Below are 23,428 nucleotides of genomic sequence, written 5' to 3' on the forward strand. Positions count from 1 at the left end.
GACCGCCGCCGCAACCCGCTTCTCTCCCCCTACTTGTCAGGGTGGTCCGGGCCATCCATCCTTCCTGTAGTGTCCGGCGGCATTCCAGGTGGAGGGTGAACCGGTCCGGGCTGTCCTTCTCCGGGGGTGCTCTTCTCCACTCCGGGCAGGCTCCGGCCTAGTAACGCAGCATAAATGCCACTGCGCAGTGACGCCCGTGCGCAGCGACGCACCTGACGTCACGGCATAGCGGCGTCTATGCAGCGTACTAGGCCGGAGCCTGCCCGGAGTGGAGAAGAGCACACCCGGAGAAGAAGGACAGCCCGGACCGGTTCACCCTCCGCGGTGCGGCGGGTCAGGGGGGCGGTCGCGGTGCGGGGCATTATCGGCAAGGTAGTTGCCGAAACCGATAATGCCCAAAATCGTGCTAACATCGGCCATACCGATAATCGGTCGATCCCTAGTCTGGATCCAAGGGGGTCCGCCAATGTCTGCAATGCTTCAGCCCAACTGCTTGATTCTGCAACTTGCTGAAAGCCTTACAAGAATATCTTCAGGGAACATTTTCATACGTTTTTTTGTTTTGCTATTTGATGTTTAATGTCCTTGTAAAATGTCATTTCTTCTGCAAGAAGAGTAATTCAAAGGATATGAATGTTAGCATACACATTAGCAACAAAAAACACAATAGAATTGATAGATTAACCTCTTCTACACATCTTCTAGTGACAAGCATATGAAAAGGATACTGAGCACTAATATAACCAGACCAAAGAAAGTCAAAAGGGAGCGAAGGTGACCAGTCCAGCAGTACCAATAGGCATGTGCCATACGGTATGTCAAAATAGACTGGAAGAAGATGAAGAGCATACTAGTTGGAAAGGCAACTCCTGCTCCAATGTAGTGAAGAACCTTGGCATGATCCACCTACAAAAAGAAAAAGCATGGTATAAGAAGGTGGTTGGTTACTGCAAGGACACTTAAGCAATGGGTTTCTAGCAATTTTGCTATCAATATAATTCAAAAGAAAGAAGGCAATTATCACTTTTTATTTTTTTTTAACCTGTTGTGATTTCCTCTATATGACCCATGCAACTAGAATGTATTCTATTCTCCACCCCACCAGGTAGAGTACAATACAAAACATGTACAGTTTAGAAAAGATGTGACTTTCTCATGTGAAACAATGCAGAATAGTGTTAAGTGTTTATGGTTTTGCATATACATTCAGAAGATAAATAAATAGACCACCTCTTTAAGACCACCCCCTTTTCCAGGCCAGATTTCACACAACAGATTTTCAGCCCATTTTTTCCTATTTTAGCAAATCACTTTATCGATTGGCTGTACTTGACACATAAGATACATAGCATGCTGATGATATGGGGTTTTTAAAGTGTTCTTCTTGTTGTTTTATTTCCACATACAACATGTACTCAGTTTACTTGACTACTAAGCCAATGAGAAAGGTCTATATTAACTAGACGACAAGCTATATACCCATACATCTGTCCTAACAAAGCTATACATCTGTCTTTAACACGCTGCCAGGAGATTGGACTGCATCTTCAATATGACAGGTTCCTTTTAGGTCCTGACATTTCTTGTTTTCCCAATATTTCAGCTTCTATACAGGCCTCCTGGTTAGCCTACAATGAAACCACACAGAGGTTGAAGCAGGCTGAAGTGTGATCATGCATCTAGCCAGAGGGTCGCAAAGGTTGTATATATCTACTAGTCATCTTTCTGTCGCTGTTCCCAATATATTTGTCTACCTATCTGCACATATTCTAGAATAGTCAGATGAGCTATTCAGGGAAAAGTGAACCAAGTAAACCAAATATTAGAGATGAGCGAAGTTACATTGATTTGATTCGTCACGAACCTCACGGCTCGGTGGTTGCTGCATAAATTAGTTCAGCTTTCAGGTGCTCCGGTGGGCTGGGAAAGGTGGATACAGTCCTAGGAGACTCTCTACTAGGACCGTATCCACCTTTTCCAGTCCACCGGAACACCTGAAAGCTGAACTAATTTATGCAGGCTAAAGTCAGCAAATGCCGGTCCGAGAAGTTTGTGACAAATCGGATTACTGTAACTTCGCTCATCTCTACCAAATATTGAAAACCCTATCTTGGGAATGGCAGGGTAGTATAGCAACAGAATAAAAAAACAGTGTTAGAGTCAGGGAACCTGAGGCTACAAAATGACATGAAAAACTAAAAGAATTTTTACGCCAACTGCAGGTCCTCTTTTAAAGAGGCTGGAATACCCTTAAAGAAACATACTAAAGGTTTTGTAAACTATCCTGGCAGTAACTCCACAATGCAGCCTATCACCACTGAAGCTGTCTATATGTCCTATTAGGGTATACAGATGCTTGCTCTGGTGGATTTGGGCTGTCCATGCATTATCAATTATCTACAGACAGGCTTCCCCTAGTGATATCAGCAGTCATATTGAAGGGATAGCCTGCGACGCGACTTTCCTTTTAAGATGCTCCACAGTTCGATCAAAAGGGAGTCAACCTCAGCTTGGACCTCTCTTCTCATAAGCTCCATAATAGCTGCATGGCTCATCACTTTAGCAAGTGCATCCTTGCATGTAATCCAAGCAGAAAATAATCAATGCTACATCACAGCAGACAAGGAGCTTTCTCTGTATCCAGCTACAATGGATGTTGAGCAGTTTACAGTGAATGACAGTCTAGGATACAGCATGAATGTACATCAAATGAGCTAATTCATATATTTTTAAGTAGCTATGTAGTCTACAACTGGGGACCTAATCAGAAATGTGTCAAGTGAGAAAGTGACAAAGCACTTTCTAGTTTTCTAAAAGCCTGTATCTTTCCATGTCTTAATTTTCCGTCTGCAGCGGTTAGAAAACTGCCAAGTCAGCAGTACCCAGCACACCAGTAAAATCGAAGACAGCTGGTTCTCTCTGTTCCTTTGTTTACTTGGCTGGGCCCATTTCACAAATTCCCATTTGTTAGCATAGACAAATACAGATCTATCTGGATAAACAGTTTTTGCTGACAGTTCTTCCACATCAGGCGGAAGAGACATTTTATATCTTCAGTCAAATACTTTCTCTGTGAAGTCACTGGGTCAGCAATGTGTGGATGATGACAGGTTGTACAGAACTATTTTTAGGTGCTATTAGCCATCTTTATATACTTTACAATAAATATGACTGCAGATATGGGTTAATATAAATTACAATGTTCTTAGCACCACCTTGTTTTACCATGTCATTTAATAGGTAAAGCATACATTTCTGACATATATGACCTTTATATAACTAACTGTAAGCATAGGCCATGTAGTGATGGGAGGTCAAGGAATTAACAAATACTTTTTTTTTAGGTCAGCACTGTAAAACGCACATCTCACGTACATAGCCTTTATGGAGCTGACCAGTGTCACATGATGTCCTTTTTTTAATTGAATTACCTTATAGAAATACCAAGACAGTTACATTTATCAAAGAATACATGACACAACAGCTAGCATCGGCAAAACTATAGGTATAGATTTATACTGTGTAGGGGATTTAACATGACTGCCATTTTTATGCCAGTTCAAAATAAAAGTGCACTGAAATAAGAAGTACCAAATAGCTTTAAGATGTACAAGCCCAATTTTATTGTGTCTATCAATGTCCATATGTACCACACTTTGCTATCTCTGTTATGGTAGCTCTATTAGTCCACCATGCTACTTTCTGCTAAGCCAAACTCAACCGGATAAGTAGCTAGAACATCGTAAAAAAGGGTAAAAAAAGAAAAAAAAAAAAGAAAGAAAGGAAAAAAAGTTGCCAAATTTTTACAAACTGAAGCTTTTGCATCTTACATTTTTTACCCCAATTAAAACTGGCATATATTAGATTAATAAATCCTCTATATGTTTTGCATTCTTTAGTTCAGGGCTAAGAACAAAGCTTTACCCTTCAAAGTTTACTCATGGTTAATGCTTAGCACATTGGGGGAGATAAAAGTGGGAACGCCAGAATTTTGGTTTCATTTGTGCCAAAATACTCGCACGTTTTATTATTAGATGCATTTTCAAACAAAATTACAAAAAAAAAAAAATTTGAGATGTGAGCCACACTCAACAAAAAGGGCGGGGCTTAGTGGAAAGCAGGTCAATGCTCACACAACATAGGCTTGGCTTAAATGCACACAGAGGCCCAGATTCATAAAAATATATATATTTTTATTTTTATTTTTATTAGCAGCCAACCACAGCTCAGATTTTTTTTTTTTTACTAGACAGCTTGATAAATCTAGGCCACTGTGTGCATGTAAGCCACGCCTACTTTGTGCAAACCTTCACCTGCTTTCCACTAAGCCCTGCCCCATTGTTGAGTCTGGCATACATTTTTATTCTTTTGGAGTACTTTTGTTTGAAAATGTGTTAATGTGTCATAAAACGTGCCAGTTTTTTTTTTTTTTTTTGCACAAATGACTCCAAAATTGGGCAGACTGATCAATCCAGGCTACTGTGTGCTAAAAATGGACCTAAATTCCTGTCTTAAAAGGAAGCCAACTTAAAAAATGGTCTAAAATTTAGACTTCACAGTTTTAAAGATGTACCAGGTTTGCACACACTCTTACATAACTCATAAACCAAATTAAAATGATCTGATAACTAGACTGTTTTATTAATCTCCCCACATCCATCCCTTTATTGTGGTTCAATATGGTAGCAATATTGACAACAGTGTGGTGTCCCGGTACTGGACTTGGTCCCGTACCTTTGTCGTAAGTCCCCACAGTCAGAGTTCCTCCACGCTGGTAGGGCCTTCCTGGTGGGTTAACCACTAGTCGCCTCACTGTGCTATTTAAAAGTGTATATATTTAATATATTTTATTATATTGTAGTTTATGTACAGGACCTTTGGTCACGTGATGTATGGAGAAGGTTCAAGGACATGTGTCATGTGATGTAACCATAATGCCTTGGTTTAGGACTGACAGGTTTGGGGACCAATAAGCTTTGATCCTGCCCCTTCAGTATATAAGGGCGCTGTATCCAATAATCTCTCTCTTGTATCCTGGATATGAAAGAAAGCAGATCTGTTATCACAGCTACAAGACAAGCTAGGCCTGAAGCCTTCCACTTCAGCGCATTCTAAACCGTGAATTAATACGACTCAAATCTCACCAATCCTACGTGACTACTGAACCACATACCCCTAAATTCAGTGGAACAGCGTACAGCAAAAATCAAAGCTTATTTTACCTCAAAGTCCTAGCCAACCTGTGCGGAGTCTAAGTCCCGGTCCTCCTGCAAAAGACTGTTATCATCATCTGCATAAAATCTGCAGTAAAGTTATTTCCAGTTTATTACTACTTCTGCTGTGGACAATCCTTTATTCCTCCCTATCGTTCTTGGGACGGGTGGTGGTAGGACATTTATATATCTAGAGGAAGCCCGCACCCTGGCGTCACGACAATCAAGGGTGAATGCCTACACCCTGCAACACCCCTGTTCACCCTACATCCCCCAAGCTCACCACAACAGCTTTGACATATAATGCAAACCCAAAATATCAGTGTAAAGAAAAGGCAGGCTTACTTAAAAGGGGCAAGGTGTTAAAATCAATATCCGTACGACAACAAATCCATTAAAAAAAAAGAAGCATAAAGACAGAGCCATAAACCAGAAGAAAGCAGAAGTGCATGTTAAAAATTCATGCCTAGGTTTTCTGGGAAATATTGTTGGTCTATTTATTAGTATGTAAAAAAAATCCAAAAGGGAAAAGACAGATGGTCAAAATGAAGATGTCTAAGAATATTTCCCAGATATGTTCATTTTAACATAAATGAATGCATTTCCCCTGAAATCATTAGACTTGCATAAATGTTGAGGCGCTGCATAATATCTTATTTGTTAAAGCCGCAATATGCCATTTCCACAGCTGAGCTTTAGAAAGGGCGGCTCCGAAAATATAGTCATGGAGGTCGTGGCACCAAGTCTTACAATGCAGTCACCCAGCTGCCTCACTGTACAGACCAGCTTATCACAACCAGGGCACCTCCAGCTGCTGCAAAACTACAACTCCCAGCTTGCCCGGACAGCCAAAGGCTGTCCGGGCATGCTGCGAATTGTAGTTTTGCAACAGCTGGAGGCAACTCGGTTGGGAAACACTGGTTGAGATAGATATATACCTGCTTATTCCTATGTCTTAGCCCCTCAATGTCCATTATGTATCTTACTCTAGTTATCACGTCCCTGTGTCTTTAGCAGGGCCGGCTCTCCCTATAGGCAAAATAGGCAGCCGCCTAGAGCGCCCTCTTGATGGAGGGTCGCCACTCTGCTTGCCACAAGAAAGTTAGACAACCAGCATCCAAAACACTTGCTCAGCCAGCAGCATGAGAAGGAGGTTTGTTACAGTGTGTCACCAAAGTAGCAAGCTAATTACATGAGGAGGGGGCTTGTTACAGTGTGTCACCCCCAGTAGTAAGGTGGGGCATGTCAAAGGGTGGAGTAAAGGAGGAGGTAATATTAGCTACTGCCTGGGGTGACAAAAATCCTTGCACCAGCCCTGGTCTTTAGTGACTACTACACCAGAGAAAGGAGTTTCTACTCCAAGAAAGGAATGTAGGTGATAGCTAACATGCAGGAGTGTATGCGGAAAGCACTGGCTGGGCACGAGAACTAAATCACACTAATATATCAAATCTATGGATTAAAATCGAATTAACAAAACAAATTAAATACATGAGCCATTCCCCTTTACAGAATGTGATTTCATCGGTGTTCTTAGTATTCCAGCCAAGTCAGCTCCCCTGCACTTTACACATAAGGGTGTGTGTTCCTGCCTCATCCTTTTACAAGCAGTCTCAGCATGCAGTCTGACAGACATACTTCCCCTTCCCTCCTGTGGTTAAGAATGCACATGGCTCCGCTGCTAGCTCACGCTGTGTATAATGAGGACCAAACACACCACACGTGCAGTGATCATAGGCTTTGATGTCTGACAGAAACAACTCCTTCTGCAGTATCCAATACACTCAAGAAAGTGCAATGACATGATATGGATATTGGCAGCCAACCACTTTTTACTCAGTGGGTTCCTAGTAGCTATGCTATATTATAACCATTTGCACATGGGATCAGCTGCACAGAATCCTGGACCTACAGTCATCATTTGTTAGATGAAGCATTAATGTGCTTGCACCCTGGTGGTATAAGCACAGAAGGCACAGATTTCACTCTCTAGTTTCCATTACGTATTAAAATGGACATCCTCTATGTACTGATATAGTTACTAACAATATGTACCTCTCCTCTCCTACACAAGCTCCCTGACCAGATTGGCACCTGTGCTAAAACCTAAAAAAGAGCATGTCCAGTCATCAGAGCATGGATATATGTCTAAGGTTAGAGTTACATATATCCGGCGTCTGGCTCCGGCGAAACTGGCTGAAAATTGCCACAACTGATGCACCCACTGTAGTGCCAGAAGTGCCTCAGTTGTGCATCATCCGGCATCCATTGTTTGTGATCGCTGGACGGGGGAACACAGCAAGATGCGTTCCCCTGTCTCTGCCAGTCCGGCGAGTCCAATCATCTGGCGTCTAAACTGAGACTAATAGCAAGAATAGAATTCCTAAAACAATGAGACAGATTTTCCGGTAAACATCCCTCAAATACTAAAGTAAAATAAGACCTAGTAAGATCTGCTCTGAATGGGTTCCCATTTAGATTAAATTTATGAAGTATCCCTGCACTTTCGATAGCTTTTCAGGAAAAAGTCTCGTCCACGCCAGCTTTGGAGCTCTCTTCAGGGGACTCTGTTCAAATGACAAGACATAAGCTGAGAAGAAAAAAATGCTGCAAATCAATTTTTTTCTCCATTCAACTCCCGCAAAACAACAAACACCAGATAGAAATCTGAAGGACCCAATTTAAAGCCTATGGGACCAATCGGTGTCCGTTGTGCATCTGTAATTTTCAGTTGCCTTAAGAAGAGGTTGCCCAAGTTTGCTACTTCGGGCTTTCTTCGCTCCTCCAGCCTGTTTGCAGGGGCCAGAGGTGGTCGGGAAAGCCGAAAGTAGCCAATGTGTGGAAGTCCTATAGACTTTAATGGAAGTTATGCAAACTGTGTAGCCACACTGTTTATGTAACTCCCTGAGTTACATAAGCAGAGTATCCCATGGGCCTACGTTGTTTGTGCAACTCTCATTAAAGTAACTTTAACTCACCTTCCTACATTCCCCCATTGCGCAGATATCGTAGTCCCAGTCCTCCGGGGCAGGTCTGCTTCCTGGTTCCTGGGCTTGGTGACTCATATTGAGCTCAGCATATCGCAGGCCCCAGTGATGTCCCACCCCGGCCGGTGATAGGCTGAGCGCACTGTCATGTAAGGAGCCTGGGCCCCGACTTTTCCCTGCTGCTCGGACTCCTTACAGGACAGTGCGCTCAGCCTATCACCGGCCAAGGTGAGACATTGCTGGGGCTGCGATATGCTGAGCGCAGTATGAGTCACCGAGCCCAGGAGCCAGGAAGAAGACCAGCGCTGGAGGCCCGGGATGCCGATATATGCGCAATGGGGGAATGTAGGAAGGGGAGTTAAAGTTAGTTTTAAAAAAAAATTTTTGCAGCCCGGGCACAGGAGAAATGGAAAATGTTACGCCATCGTTCTCCTTTAACTAAAATATCACCAGTGTTGGTAGAGAACAATAGACCTCAAATGTTATCCTAAATGTGGTCATTGTATTTAATGTTTATTTTTAGTTCATAGGTATTCATTTTGCATGATGATTCCAAATAATTGCGAGCAGCCAATTTCATGTACAAAACTTTGGGTCCTCATTAAAATATGCATGTATATCTCCTTTGCTACATTTATGTGGGTGAGGTGCTCATAAAATATGGATTTAAAAATGCCCCTGGTTTTTAGTATGGGTTGTAAAAGCTTCAGAAGTGATGATGGCTTTTGACCTTTCCCACTTTAGCAGTTAGCCAGTATGCGTAGATAGAATTTAACAGCACATACTGGCCGACATACAAAATAAACTAAAACAATAAAATGTGACAAGAACTGAATTACTTTACCTGAAAACTACCAACCATGGTGAGTCCAGCTGCACAAATCCATCCCAACACAAATGCTACAGTATTTAGCAACGAGGGACCATACCGTTCAATTACATGGGCGTATCTTAACAGACCGATGAGCATCACTGCAAAGCAAAAATTGCAAAGGTTAGCCAAACATGGAAAATATTTTTTTTATATGTGGAGAGTGGAAAAATTATGTCACAATCAGTCTCTGGGTTTAAAGCAGAGTATACATTTTCAGAATAACAAATATAACTGTTCTTGGCAGAGCTGTGTCATTCTTCAGTTCTCAAGATCAAAACTACTTTCATACAAGTTTTATGAAGTAGCTGTGTCTAAGTACAGTTTTTACACAAAAGGAGCCTAAACCTGAGAATGCTGTACATTATTATTTACATAATATAATAATACTCCACTATAGGCACCCACTTATAGGGGCATAGGTTTATATGCCCAATACACATTCACCAACAATATTATTGTTGGTCTACATTCACCACAAGGTTCACAAAACGATATTTGATTTTTGGTGATTTTCCAAGTCTGCTGATTTCCCTAGATTCAGACTTCACTATGAAAGCACAAAGACACACATAATTTAACATGCAAAAAGTCCAAAACAATAAGTCCTTATGCCCCAGGCCACATCACGCCACAAGCCTTTCTTTGTATATACACACAGTCTTCAGAACATTACAGTAAACACTAACATTTGCTGGGAAACTTGTATACGTTTTAACATTAAAGTATTATCAGAGACTTGAGCTAAAACTAATGAGATTCTAAAATGACTACAACAGATTGCTAAAAATCCATTTGTGTTGTATAGTCTCTAGCTGTCACATATATATTACTATTGGAATTGAAAATCAGACTTTTTACTATATACAGTCATGGCCGTAAATGTTGGCACCCTTGACATTTTTCTAGAAAATTAAGTATTTCTCACAGAAAAGGATTGCAGTAACACATGTTTTGCTATACACATGTTTATTCCCTTTGTGTGTATTGTAACTAAACCAAAAAAGGAGGAAAAAAAGCAAAAATTGGACATAATGTCACACCAAACTCCAAAAATAGTCTGGACAAAATTATTGGCACCCTTAACTTAATATTTGATTGCACAACCTTTGGAAAAAATTACTGAAATCAGTCGCTTCCTATAACCATCAATAAGCTTCTTACACCTCTCAGCCGGAATGTTGGACCACTTTTCCTTTGAAAGTTGCTCCAGGTCTCTCATTAGAAGGGCACCTTTTCCCAACTGCAATTTTAAGATCTCTCCACAGGTGTCCAATGGGATTTAGATCTGGACTCATTGCTTGCCACTTCAGAACTCTCCAGCGCTTTGTTGCCATACATTTCTGGGTGCTTTTTGATGTATGTTTGGGGTCATTGTGCTGCTGGAAGACCAAAGATCTCAGAGACAAACCCAGCTTTCTGACACTGGGCTGTACAGTGCGACCCAAAATCCATTTGCAATCCTCAGATTTCATGATGCCTTGCACACATTCAAGGCACCCAGTGCCAGAGGCAGCAAAACAGCCCCAAAACATCATTGAACCTCCACCATATTTCACTGTAAGTACTGTGTTCTTTTCTTTGTAGGCCTCATTCCGTTTTCAGTAAACAGTAGAATGATGTGCTTTACCAAAAAGCTCTATCTTGGTCTCATTTGTCCACAAGACGTTTTCCCAGAAGGATTTTGGCTCACTCAAGTTCATTTTGGCAAAATATAGTCTTGCTTTTTTATGTCTCTGTGTCAGCAGTGGGGTCCTCCCGCGTCTTCTGCCATAGAGTTTCATTTCATTTAAATGTCGACGGATAGTTCGTGTTGACACTGATGCTCCCTGAGCCTGTAGGACAGCTTGAATATCTTTGGAACTTGTTTGGGGCTGCTTATCCACCATCCTGTCTAACCTGCGTTGACACCTTTCATCAATTTTTCTTCTGTCAACACCCAGGGAGATTAGCTACAGTGCCATGGGTTGCAATCTTCTTGATAATGTTGCGCACTGTGGACAAAGGTGTTGCGGTTCTAGGGTGATAATCCTGTCTGCAGCTCCACTTATTTTGAATGTAAAAACACATAATTTCAATATCCATAACAAAAGGCAAATCTAGATCTCTGGAGATGGACTTGTAACCATGAGGTCGTTGATATTTTTCCACAACTTTGGTTCTCAAGTCCTAAGACAGTTCTCTTTTTTTCCTCTTTCCGTTGTCCATGCTTAGTGTGGCACACTAAGAAAAAACATACACCATTGAATTGCATGATAACTAATGCTAGAAGTCTGTCCAATAAAACTGATGAACTGGAGTGGTTGATGTCTGAGGTTGGATGATACATGTGACTGGGCGGTCAACATACAGGGTTATAGTCTATTCAGGAAGGATCGGACAAAACGGAAAGGGGGAGGAGTTTATCTGTATGTGAAATCAAGTCTGAAGGCCGCGGGAGGATATATGGGAGGGGGACGATAATGTGGAGGCATTATGGGTAGAAATATATGGAGATAAAAATAAAAAATACTGATAGGGGTTTGTTATAAGCCACCAAACATAACGGAAGAGGCAGAAGATCAATTAATGAGGCAAGTAAACAAAGCAGCAAATCAAAATGATGTGATAATAATGGGGGACTTTAACTATCCTGATATAAACTGGGAGACTGAGACCTGTCAATCTCATAAAGGAAACAGATTTCTGACTATAACTAAAGACAATTATCTGTCCCAAATGGTGCAGAGCCCGACCAGAGGGGGCGCCGTACTAGACTTAATATTAACCAACAGACCTGACAGAGTAACTAATGTGCAGGTAAAAGGACACCTGGGAAATAGTGACCATAATATAATACATTATAACTTGTTCTTCAATAAGGGAATCTCTTGAGGGGCCACAAAAACATTGAACTTTAGGAAGGCAAAGTTTGATCAGCTCAGAGAAGCCCTTAACAATATAAAATGGGATAATGTCCTCAAAAACAGGAATACTGACACTAAATGGGATACTTTTAAAGATATCTTAAATTATCACTGTAATAAATATATACCTTATGGGAATAAAAGGGTCAGAAATAAAAGAAAACCCAATATGGATGAATAAAAACATTAAAGGGGCAATAAATGACAAAAATAAAGCATTTAAAATACTAAAACAGGACAGCAGTGGAGAAGCATTAAAAAGCTATAGAGAAAAAATGTAAAATATGTAAAAAAAAAACAAATAAAAGCCGCAAAAATAAATACAGAAAGACTCATTGCCAAAGAGAGTAAAACTAACCCCAAAATGTTCTTTAACTATATTAATAGCAAAAAGGTCAAAAATGAAAGTGTAGGCCCCTTAAAAAATGATGAGGAAGAAATTATAAACAGGGATCAGGAAAAAGCAAATATATTAAACAAACTCTTCTCCACTGTATTCACCGAGGAAAATGAAATGCCAGGTGAAATACAGTGTGATAAGGTAAAATCCTCAGTACAGGTCACCAGTCTAAGGCTAGGTTCACATCACGTTTTTGCCATACTGTTTTCAATCCGTTTTTCTAAAGAAAACCGTATGGCAAAAAATGGATGGAACAGTATGGAAAAAAGTAAACCGTATGCGTTTTTAAACAGTATATTGTTTTTAAAAGTGCATACAGTTCCGTCAGTTTTTATAGAAAAAAAAAAACATACGTTTTTGAAATTTTTTTACGTTTTTAATGGGAGGGGTCTTGGGTGGGGACTTTAGGATTCGAATGCGCAAAGTAAAAACGTATACGTTTTTCCCGTATGGAACCGTATACATGAGCGTTTCCCATTGACATCCATGTTAAAAAAAAAACGTATGCGGTTGCAGTATGATTTTTAAACCGGAGACAAAATCGTGGTCAACCACGGTTTGGACTCCGGTTTAAAAACCGTACTGCAACTGCATACGTTTTTTAATATGGACGTCAATGGGAAACGCACATGTATACGGTTCCATGCGGGAAAAATGTATACGTTTTTACTTTGCACATGCGCATATGAATTAAGTAATGTTATAGACAGACCCCTATTTTTAATATTCCAGGACTCTATAGCAACAGGGACTGTTCCCCTGGACTGGCGCATAGCAAATGTGGTACCAATATTTAAAAAGGGAACAAAAGGTGACCCCGGGAATTATAGACCTGTTAGTTTAACCTCTGTTGTATGTAAATTGTTTCAGTGTTTTCTTAGAGATGCTATTTTGGAATATCTTGATACAAATAAATGCATGACTCCATATCAGCATGGCTTTATGAGGGATCGGTCCTGTCAAACTAACCTGATCAGCTTCTATGAGGAGATGAGCTCCAGACTGGACCAGGGGGAATCGATGGATGTCGTATATCTGGATTTTTCCAAAGCATTTGATACGGTGCCACATAAAAAGTTGGTGCATAAAATGAGAAGGATCAGGCTGGGGGACAATGTGTGCAAGTGGGTAAGTAACTGGCTCAGTGATAGGAAACAGAGGGTGGTTATTGATGGTACTTATTCTGATTGGGTGACTGTTACTAGTGGGGTACCACAGGGGTCCGTCTTGGGTCCTGTTCTGTTTAATATATTTATTAATGACCTTGTAGATAGGTTGAATAGTAAAGTAACAATCTTTGCAGATGATACTAAACTCTGTAAAGCGGTAAACACAATAGAGGACAGTGCACTGTTACAATTGGATCTGGATAGGTTAGAGGTTTGGGCTGGGAAGTGGCAAATGAGGTTCAACACTGATAAATGTAAGGTAATGCACATGGGGAGGAAAAATCCGGGCTGGGATTATGTATTAAATGGGAGAACACTTGGGAAGACTGACATAGAAAAGGACTTATGAGTCTTAGTTAACAGTAAATTTAGCTGTAGTGACCAGTGTCGGGCAGCTGCTGCCAAGGCAAATAAAATAATGGGATGCATCAATAGATGCCCATGACAAGGGAATAAATCTACCGCTGTACAAATCAGACCACACATGGAATACTGTGTACAGTACAGGGCACCAGTGTACAAGAAAGATATAGTGGAGCTGGAGAGGGTTCAAAGACGGGCAACCAGAGTAATACGGGGTATGGGAGGACTACAGTACACAGAAAGATTATCAGAATTAGGGTTACTTAGTTTAGAAAAAAGAAGGCTTAGGGGCGACCTAATAACTATGTATAAATATATCAGGGGGTCATACAGAGATCTCTCCCATGATCTATTTATACCCAGGACTGTATCTATAACAAGGGAGCATCCTCTACGTTTAGAGGAAAGAAGGTTTCAACACCAGCACAGACGGGGGTTCTTTACTGTAAGAGCAGCGAGACTGGAATTCTCTGCCTGAGGAGGTGGTCATGGTGAACTCTGTAAAAGAGTTCAAAACGGGTCTGGAAGCATTTTTGGAGAGTAATAACATCGCTGGTTATGTATACTAGATTTATAGGGACAGAACGTTGATCCAGGGATTTATTCTGACTGCCATATTTGGAGTCAGGAAGGAATTTTTACCTCTAGTATGAGGGTTTTTTGCCTTCCTCTGAGGGACTCAGTAGGGATATAGGTTGAACTTGATGGACCTTATACTCGAGTGAATAGGTTTTCCTAGGTTTTTGGGGTGAAATTAGGGGCCTCAGCTTATATTCGGGTCGGCTTATAGTCGAGTATATACGGTACATAGTATATTCAATACTGACCTAGATTTGTAAACTATACAAGTTCTCCAGCTTGTTTAACCTATAATTCCTTGATAGAGTTGTATAGTAGTGACAAGTGCTGATTTTATCAATCTGTTAAGAGTGGGTTCACACTGCCTTTTTGTTTCTGCTTAATGTATACATTTGGTACCTTGAAAAGGAAAATATATACGTTAACGGATGCTAAAAAGGGATGCTGCTGTATGCCATACAGCACTATCTGCTTCCTGTTGACGTACATTATAATGAAGGGAAAAAAAATGATTGCAACATATACTTTTTTTGGCGTACACAATAGCATAGTTGACGACGTTTTTGCATACAGCAAAATGAAACATACCATAACTGACACAGTGAAACAGACAAAACCGCAGTGCTAACTTACGCTTATATATCAACAAGCAGTTGTTTTGGAGAACTCACAGCAGGAGTTGAGAGTTGTGAGCTGCCTTTATCCACCTGTCACTGATGGAAAAACTGGAATCTCGTGAATACATTGGAACCCTAGACTACATACATCATGCTGCCAAGAGTGTGATTTTTCTAAAACGAATGCATATTCACACACAGGTAACCAACCACTGAAATCAGTGTCCATCACTGCTTAAAATGCAAATGTCACTTATTTGTCATCCTGGGATTAGTTTATGGGGGTACAAAGTTGTTAACAATTACAACTCATGCATACCTTTTGCTGCTTTCGAGCAGCTTTGATCAGGCAATAAAATGCTGTATAAGACGGTCAGCAACAGTCGGATAGGCATGGCTATGCCCCACGGCTGCCACACCTATACCCTGTATGTCAGCCATGGGACCAATGTGTGATTTACACACAGGTCCCAGCCCATAGGCCCCTTATTCTTCTTACATGCGGGTGGAGACTTTTCTACTGCAGAATAAAGTCTTTCTAGAGTGCACACCGGCGATGCGGGCGGCCAGTTTTCACACACTCTGTGAGCGCTCACTCCCGATGGCCCCAGTGCAAAGCGTAATGCTAGAAGCAGCGGAGAGAGCAAGCACTTGCTGTCAAAACTAGACTGTTTGAAAACTGTAGCTGAGAATCTGTTGGACATTTCCAACAAAACAATCCTCATAGCCTTGGAAGTAGAGTCAATGTTGTCTAGCAATGGGTTAATGGTTGGCTTTTGCATCCTCACACCGCCAAAGACGATCAATGATAAACTATTGTTTTCCATGGTTTTTCCTACATTCACACTGGCTTGTTATCACCATCTCTTAGACAGGAGCAAATCATTACAACAATTGGGCGGCGTAAAAAAAATGTGTGTTCTGGCTTGTGCCAAAGAGCAGATTTACATGAGATCACACACGAGTAGGGCCAGGCCTATAGAAGAAGCCTTCAGTATTTTCAGTATACCTGGCACACAGCAGTAACCTATGATATATACTACTACATTCCACCACCCTTCATTGTGTGTTCATACAGGAGTTTAGATGGCAAACTAATACATGTGGATCATGGTTCTCAACATATAAGGGAAGTAAAGTGATAAAACACGTTAGGATTTCCCTAATGTAAACCCTAACTGTCACATCTGCCTTACCCAACACAATGTTACAATAGCTGCCAACTTCCTTCTTCATATTACTTAAGCAATAAAATCTAATATGAATCACTGAAATTATTTACACTACATTGGCTGGATTGATTTGGACTGTACTACCAGACCCAAGTGTCTATCACGATCATAGGCACCAAAAGGTCCAGCAGAAAATAACCCCAATTGGAGTCAATCATTTGCCATTATCGTATATTTTTATGGATTGATTCACATATGACCTACTGACCTTATTACTAAGTACAGGCTATACAATGGTAACCTTTACTATGTAATTAACCCCTCACTGCCCTATGACAGAATACATCTTGATAATATTTAATTTGTACCGAAGGAAAACATGTAAAACAAAAACAATGCTAGAATTGTTGATTTTGTTCATCCCATCTCACTTTATTTCTATTAACTTTATGCACCCCACAAAAGTGACATAAAAAAAAAACTAGTTGTCTCAGAGAAACATGTTGGCATAGAGGTCCTATGTCTACTCCATGAATGATGCCCTGATGGCGAGTGGGCTTGGACTCCATTCTTATGACTGGTGGGGGTCGCAACAGTCAAATCCTCACTGATCAGTTAGTTAACATGTATCCTGTGGATATGTGATCACTTCATATTGAGATAATCCAAACTACATAAGTACAGGATGGGACTTAAGGAAATACCACAGACAGAGAAAATCTAGATGTCTTGCAGTGAAAGGGGTAAAACCCACAGCAAATCTGCAACAGTTAATAAAAATACACCACGAGTGGAATATCACAATATATAATGGCATCATCTGAAAGAAACCACATGCTCAATTCAAAAAAATACAAGTCAGGGAATACAAGGAGCCATTCAGAGTATTTCTTCACTTGTTGATCACATGCAATACAAGTAATGCTTATCTTCTATCACGGCGAGGACAGGAGCCTATGGCTAGTTCTCTTATGTACATTTAAAAGCAAAATGCTAAATGTCACACAACCCTTCCCCTCTACAAGCTGGGTGGTATGCGGTAAATTGAAGAAATGAATCTTTGTGATTACCTCAATTACTTATAAAAATAAGAAACTTAATACAAAACAGTATAATATGCCATCAACTAAAACATTTACCAAAGCTATGATAACTGCACTTTGATATGAAGAAATACATCTACAAAAACATCTGCAATTTTTTTTTCCATCCATAAAATATGCCCTTTTTTTAGGATACTTTTTCAGACATTTTTAGCTCTAGTAAAATCTATAGCACGAACAATTGCTCTTAAGTTTGGCATGTAATTTGGGGCTCTAAACAGCAAAAAGTATGTCCTTAGTGCAGCCATATTTTGGCAGGTAAATGGCTGTAAAAGTTGACACTTATTTTAAGACGGTAACAATTACGACCATAACATTTAGTATCAGTGTATTCAATACAATGTAATAGTTTAAAAAAAGTTAAAGGGGTACTCCACCCCTAGACTTCTTATCCCCTATCCAAAGTACCCCGCTGTCATTACTGCACAGAGCCCATTAGCCCCCTTAATACAAATCTATTGGAGGGGGTGTGGCTGCCGTCACACCCCCTTCCATAGACTTGCATTAAGGGGGAGGAGCCATGATGTCACGATGCTCCTGCACATCATTACGCACTGAGCTAGTTAGCTCTGTGCAGTAATGACAGTGGGGTCAGTGGCGTAGCTATAGTGGTCGCAATCGCGACTGGGCCCGTAGCCCGGGGGGCCTGCGCGGCCCCCCTGCCACTATACTATGCTTTGCTATGCTACAGCAACAGGTCCCGGGCCCGCCACTGCCAGCAAGTCGCCCGGGCCCGCCGCTGCAAGCCGCTCTGCCTCCGGCTTTCATTCATTGTGCCGATCTGGCGTCCCCAGATTGATTGCATCAGACAGAGCATGAAATACCTTTCACTGCTGCGCAGAGGCTCCTCCCCCAGCTTACGAGCGGTGCGCGGCCATACAGATACGGTGGCTGCGTAATGACGTTCCCACAATTTAGAGCAAGGGGGCGTCAATAAGCTCTACGTCATTACGCGGCCGCCGTTTCTGTATGGCCGCGCACCACTCGTCATCTGGTGGAGCTGCGTAAGTTATCTCAACTTCGATGCGAATGGACCCGGGACACTGAGGAGCAATGAATGACCAGAGGCGGTGTATTTTGCCTCCGACTCCTACAGCAGCAGCATCGTCGATGAAATGTGGTGCACTGCTGGATGCAGCCACCTGGTAAGTGAAGGGGACTGTCTACTGCAGTGTTTCCCAACCAGAGTGCCTCCAGCTGTGGCAAAACTATAACTCCCAGCATGCCAGGCATGCTGGGAGTTGTAGTTTTGCAACAGCTGGAGGCACCCTGGTTGGGAAACAATGGTCTACTGGAGGGGAGGGAGGGAGGGAGGGGGGGGGGGGCGTCCTAATATAAAAATCTGACGAGACTACCTGACTACTGGGGGGGGGGGGGTGATATGAGGATATGGGGTCCAGAGGAGAGGAGTGGGGGGGGGAGGGATGATATGAGATATGGGGTCCAGAGGAGGGAGGGAGGGGGTAATGATATGAGATATGGGGTCCAGAGGAGGGAGGGAGGGGGGAATGATATGAGATATAGGGTCCAGAGGAGGGGGGGAGGTATGATATGAGATATGGGGTCCAGAGGAGGGGGGGGGGGTGATATGAGATATGGGGTCCAGAGGAGGGGGGGTGATATGAGATATGGGGTCCAGAGGAGGGGGGGGAGGGATGATATGAGATATGGGGTCGGGATGATATGAAATATGGGGTCCAGAGGAGGGGGGGATGGATGATATGAGATATGGGGTCCAGAGGAGGGGGGGGGTGATATGAGATATGGGGTCCAGAGGAGGAGGGGGGGAGGGATGATATGAGATATGGGGTCCAGAGGAGGGGGGGGGGATGATATGAGATATGGGGTCCAGAGGAGGAGGGGGGGGGGGTTATATGAGATATGGGGTCCAGAGGAGGGGGGGGGGTGATATGAGATATGGGGTCCAGAGGAGGGGGGGGTGATATGAGATATGGGGTCCAGAGGAGGGGGGGTGATATGAGATATGGGGTCCAGAGGAGGGGGGGTGATATGAGATATGGGGTCCAGAGGAGGGCGGGGGGAGGGATGATATGAGATATGGGGTCCAGAGGAGGGGGGGGGAGGGATGATATGAGATATGGGGTCCAGAGGAGGGGGGGGGGAGATGATATGAGATATGGGGTCCAGAGGAGGGGGGGGGGAGGAGATGATATGAGATATTGGGTCCAGAGGAGGGGGGGGAGGGGAAGGATGATATGAGATTTGGGGTATAGAGGAGGGGGGGGATTTGGGGTCTGGAGGCAGCGTGTGTATGAATGATGTGTGTATATACTGTATTTATGTTGTATGAATGATAAATGTTGTGTGTAAGCTAGAAGGATATATGTATGATGTGTGGACATGTATTTTGTTGGGGGATCTGGAGGCGGCGGGTGAATGTATATGTATGATGTGTATGTATTATGCATGTGTGGGGGGTCCAGAGGCGGCGTGTGTATGAATGATGTATGTGTACTGTATGTATGATGTGTGTGTATAAATGATAGATGTGTGTAAGCAAGATGTATATGTATGATGTGTGGACATGTACTATGTTGGGGGGATCTGGAGGCGGCGGGTGTATGTATGATGTGTTTATTTATGTGTATGTATTATGTATGTGTGGGGGGTCCAGAGGCAGCGTGTGTATAAATGATGTATGTGGATGTACTGTATGTATGATGTATGAATGATGTGTGTGTATAAATGATAGATGTGTGTAAAGCAAGATGTATATGTATGATGTGTGGAGATGTGTGTAAGCTAGAAGGATGTATGTATGATGTGTGGAGATGAATTATGCAGAGGGATCTGCAGACGGCGGGTGTATGTATGATGTATGTGTATGTAAGATGTGTGTGTATGTATGCATTATGCATGTGTTGGGGGGGGGGTCCGGAGGTGGCATGTGTATGAATGATGCGTTTATGTACTGTATGTATGATGTGTGTATGAATGATGTGTGTGTGTATGAAAGCTAGATGTGTGTAAGCAAGATATATGTATGTATGTATGTATGTATGTATGTATGTATGATGTGTGGGTGGTTACAGTGTATAGCATGGTTATTTTTGAGGGTTGATATTCAGGGGCACAGTGTGTGGCAGTATTATACTCAGGGGCACAGTGTGTGGCAGTATTATATTCAGGGGCACAGTGTATGGCATTATTATATTCAGGAACACAGTGTGTGGCAGTATTATATTCAGGCGTACAGTGTGTGGCAGGATTATATTCAGGCGTACAGTGTGTGGCAGGATTATATTCAGGGGTACAGTGTGTGGCAGGATTACATTCAGGGGTACAGTGTGTGGCAGGATTACATTCAGGGGTACAGTGTGTGGCAGGATGATATTCAGGGGTACAGTGTGTGGCAGGATTATATTCAGGGGTACAGTGTGTGGCAGTATTATATTCAGGGGTACAGTGTGTGGCAGTATTATATTCAGGGGCACAGTGTGTGGCAATATTATATTCAGGGCCACGATGTGGGGCAGTATTATATTCAGGGGTACAGTGTGTGGCAATATTATATTCAGGGGTGCAGTGTGTGGCAGGATTATATTTAGGGGTACAGTGTGTGGCAGGATTATATTCAGGGGTACAGTGTGTGGCAGGATTATATTCAGGGGGGTACAGTATTTAACAGAATAATAATGATTATTGTCTTCATACAGAGGATGAGGATCTACTGACAAAGTGAGAACCTATGATGTCCGGGTGTCAGACTCTGCAGAGAAGATGGAGCTGGAAGATGTCCTGACGTCTGGACCAGATGGAGAAGGAAAGAAAGACAACAGAGAAGACGTCACTCAGGTCAGTGATATCATTGTGTTTTCTCCTGACTGTCCCATCAGAGCTGGAGTCAGTTGTAAGTTCTGCAGGGATGATGGGTGACGCTGTACCCTAATCTATGGCTCTCCAGCTGTTGAAAAACTACAACTCCTATAATGCCTGAGGCTCTCTAGACATGATGGGAGTTATAGCTTTACAACAGCTGATTAGTGATTGGTGGGGGTCCCAGCAGTTGGACCCCCACCAGAAAAATTGGCGTATTATTCTTCAATGCCTGTTTTGTCTGTCTGGCCCTGCCATTTAGTCACTTAGTCAGGAGAATACACAACTATATAAGTGACTAACAGGCAGGGACAAAGGGGCAAAGATATCAGTGACTACAGCACTGATGGGACACAGTCAGGAGAATACACAACTATATGTGTCCCATCAGTGCTGCAGTCACTGATATCTTTGTGCAGCTGAGTAAGGGGTCGTCCGGGATTGGGGAAGAGGCTCGTCAGGCGGTAGGGGGGCCCAAGGCAATTTTTCGCACCGGGGCCCTGTGGTTTCTGGCTATGCCCTTGAGTGGGGTGCTGCAGCAGAGATCCCGGGGGTCCCCAGCAGCGGGACCCCCGCGATCAGACATCTTATCCCCTATCCTTTGGATAGGGGATAAGATGTCTAGGGGCTGCGTACCCCTTTAAGTCTATTTTTAAAACACATTTTTTTTACTCCTAAAATAACTATTTTTAGGCCACCTTTGGCACAAAAAACTTTGCACAATTTGCAACAATAACAAGTCTAATTGTGAGCCATGAAAAGAAGCTGTTATTTGAAGGGTCTTCCAGGATTAGAAAAACAGCTGATTTCTTTAAAAACACCACCACACCATAATGGGCCCCCTTCCTAATGGGTTCTATGCAGCTGCACATTTGCTATGCCTGGCACTAATGGAGATGCTCTTTTAATAGGCCATATACAGTATACTGTACCATGTGTTCTATGGAACATCGCATTTTTCTCTTAATTTTTCAATTACTACCGCCCCTGATGATGTCATACATACATTAACACACCACACATTACTAGATTTTTTGGAACATATCCACTTACCCATAAATGCCCCTAGACTGCATATAAGGCTAAAGAAACAGCTCTCTGGAGGAAGGTTTCCACATTTGCTAGAAGAAAAGAAGAAAACAGCAGTTTAATGTATGCAAATAGGTTTCTGACAGCAGCACCATGGAATTTTTCTTACAATAAATGTAATCTCTGGTTTTAAGCTGTAAAGAGTACCATTAGTAGATTTCCCATATATTACAATCATTTGCTGTGGTTATAATAAGTTACAGTTGTATTGTCAATTAGCTCTGACAAAGTATGAAGGAAGACGAAATTCTTCTAAAGTACGGTAGATGACGACATTTTAAAGGAATACCGAACCTGAATATTAAACTTTCCTATAACATTTTTTCAGGGCCATACAGAAAATCTGATTATAAAACAATCTTGTAGAAATTTTACAGACAACACAAATAGTAACTCCCTTCTGCTGGCAAACATCTGAGGGTGGTGCTTTAAGGGGTAAAATTTTATTTATTTTAATCACTATATGTGAGGGATGACAAAAAAAAAAAAAAAAACACACACACACACACCTTCCTTATCTCACACCACTGCCCAGTTACTGCAGATATCACACTCCTGTCCTCTGGGCCTGGTCTTCTTCTTGCTTCTGGGGCCTAACATGTCACATTGTACTCAGTTAATCAATGGTCGCAGCAATGTTTCACCTTGGCCGGTGATTGGCTGAGCGGTAGAGTGATGTATTGAGCCTGTTTTTTTTTTCTTATGCCTGAGCCTGGCATATCATACTGCCTTTCAGCCAAACACCGATCGAGGGGGCCAATGATTAGCTGGGCACAGTGTGACATGTTGGGCCCCAGTAGCAGAAAGAAGACCGGGGCTGAAGGACGAGAGAGCAATATCTGTAGCAACGAGGGAGTGGTGGGAGGTAAGTTAAGGTTTATATATATATTTTTTATATTTTATTTGCAGCATCCTGGGCATGTAGTGAGGGGCACCCTGCTGGAAAACTTTTATTTATTTATTTATTTTAAATCAACTGGTGCCAGAAAGATAAACATATTTGTAAATTACTTCTATTAAAAAATCTTAATCCTTCCAGTACTTATCAGCTGCTGTATGCTCCGGAGGAAGTTCTTTTCATTTAGAATTTCCTTTCTGTCTGTCCACAGTGCTCTCTGCTGA

At 42.1% G+C, this 23,428-nt stretch overlaps 1 protein-coding gene across 2 annotated transcripts in view; it reads right to left on the minus strand.

Annotated features, from left to right (window-relative positions):
• The window catches only part of LOC130282380 (transmembrane protein 150A-like), a 179,465-nt gene that overhangs the window by 21,690 nt on the left and 134,347 nt on the right, over positions 1 to 23,428 (minus strand). For both annotated transcript variants that reach the window (XM_056530572.1, XM_056530571.1), the window contains 3 exons: positions 22,271 to 22,338; positions 9,045 to 9,172; positions 729 to 906 (listed from right to left, as the gene is read on the minus strand). In XM_056530572.1, the coding sequence (XP_056386547.1) occupies positions 729 to 906; positions 9,045 to 9,172; positions 22,271 to 22,338 (374 nt within the window). The remainder of the gene's footprint in view (positions 1 to 728; positions 907 to 9,044; positions 9,173 to 22,270; positions 22,339 to 23,428) is intronic.

This window comes from Hyla sarda, chromosome 7, assembly GCF_029499605.1.
Source record: "Hyla sarda isolate aHylSar1 chromosome 7, aHylSar1.hap1, whole genome shotgun sequence".
In the NCBI taxonomy this organism is placed as follows: domain Eukaryota; kingdom Metazoa; phylum Chordata; class Amphibia; order Anura; family Hylidae; genus Hyla; species Hyla sarda.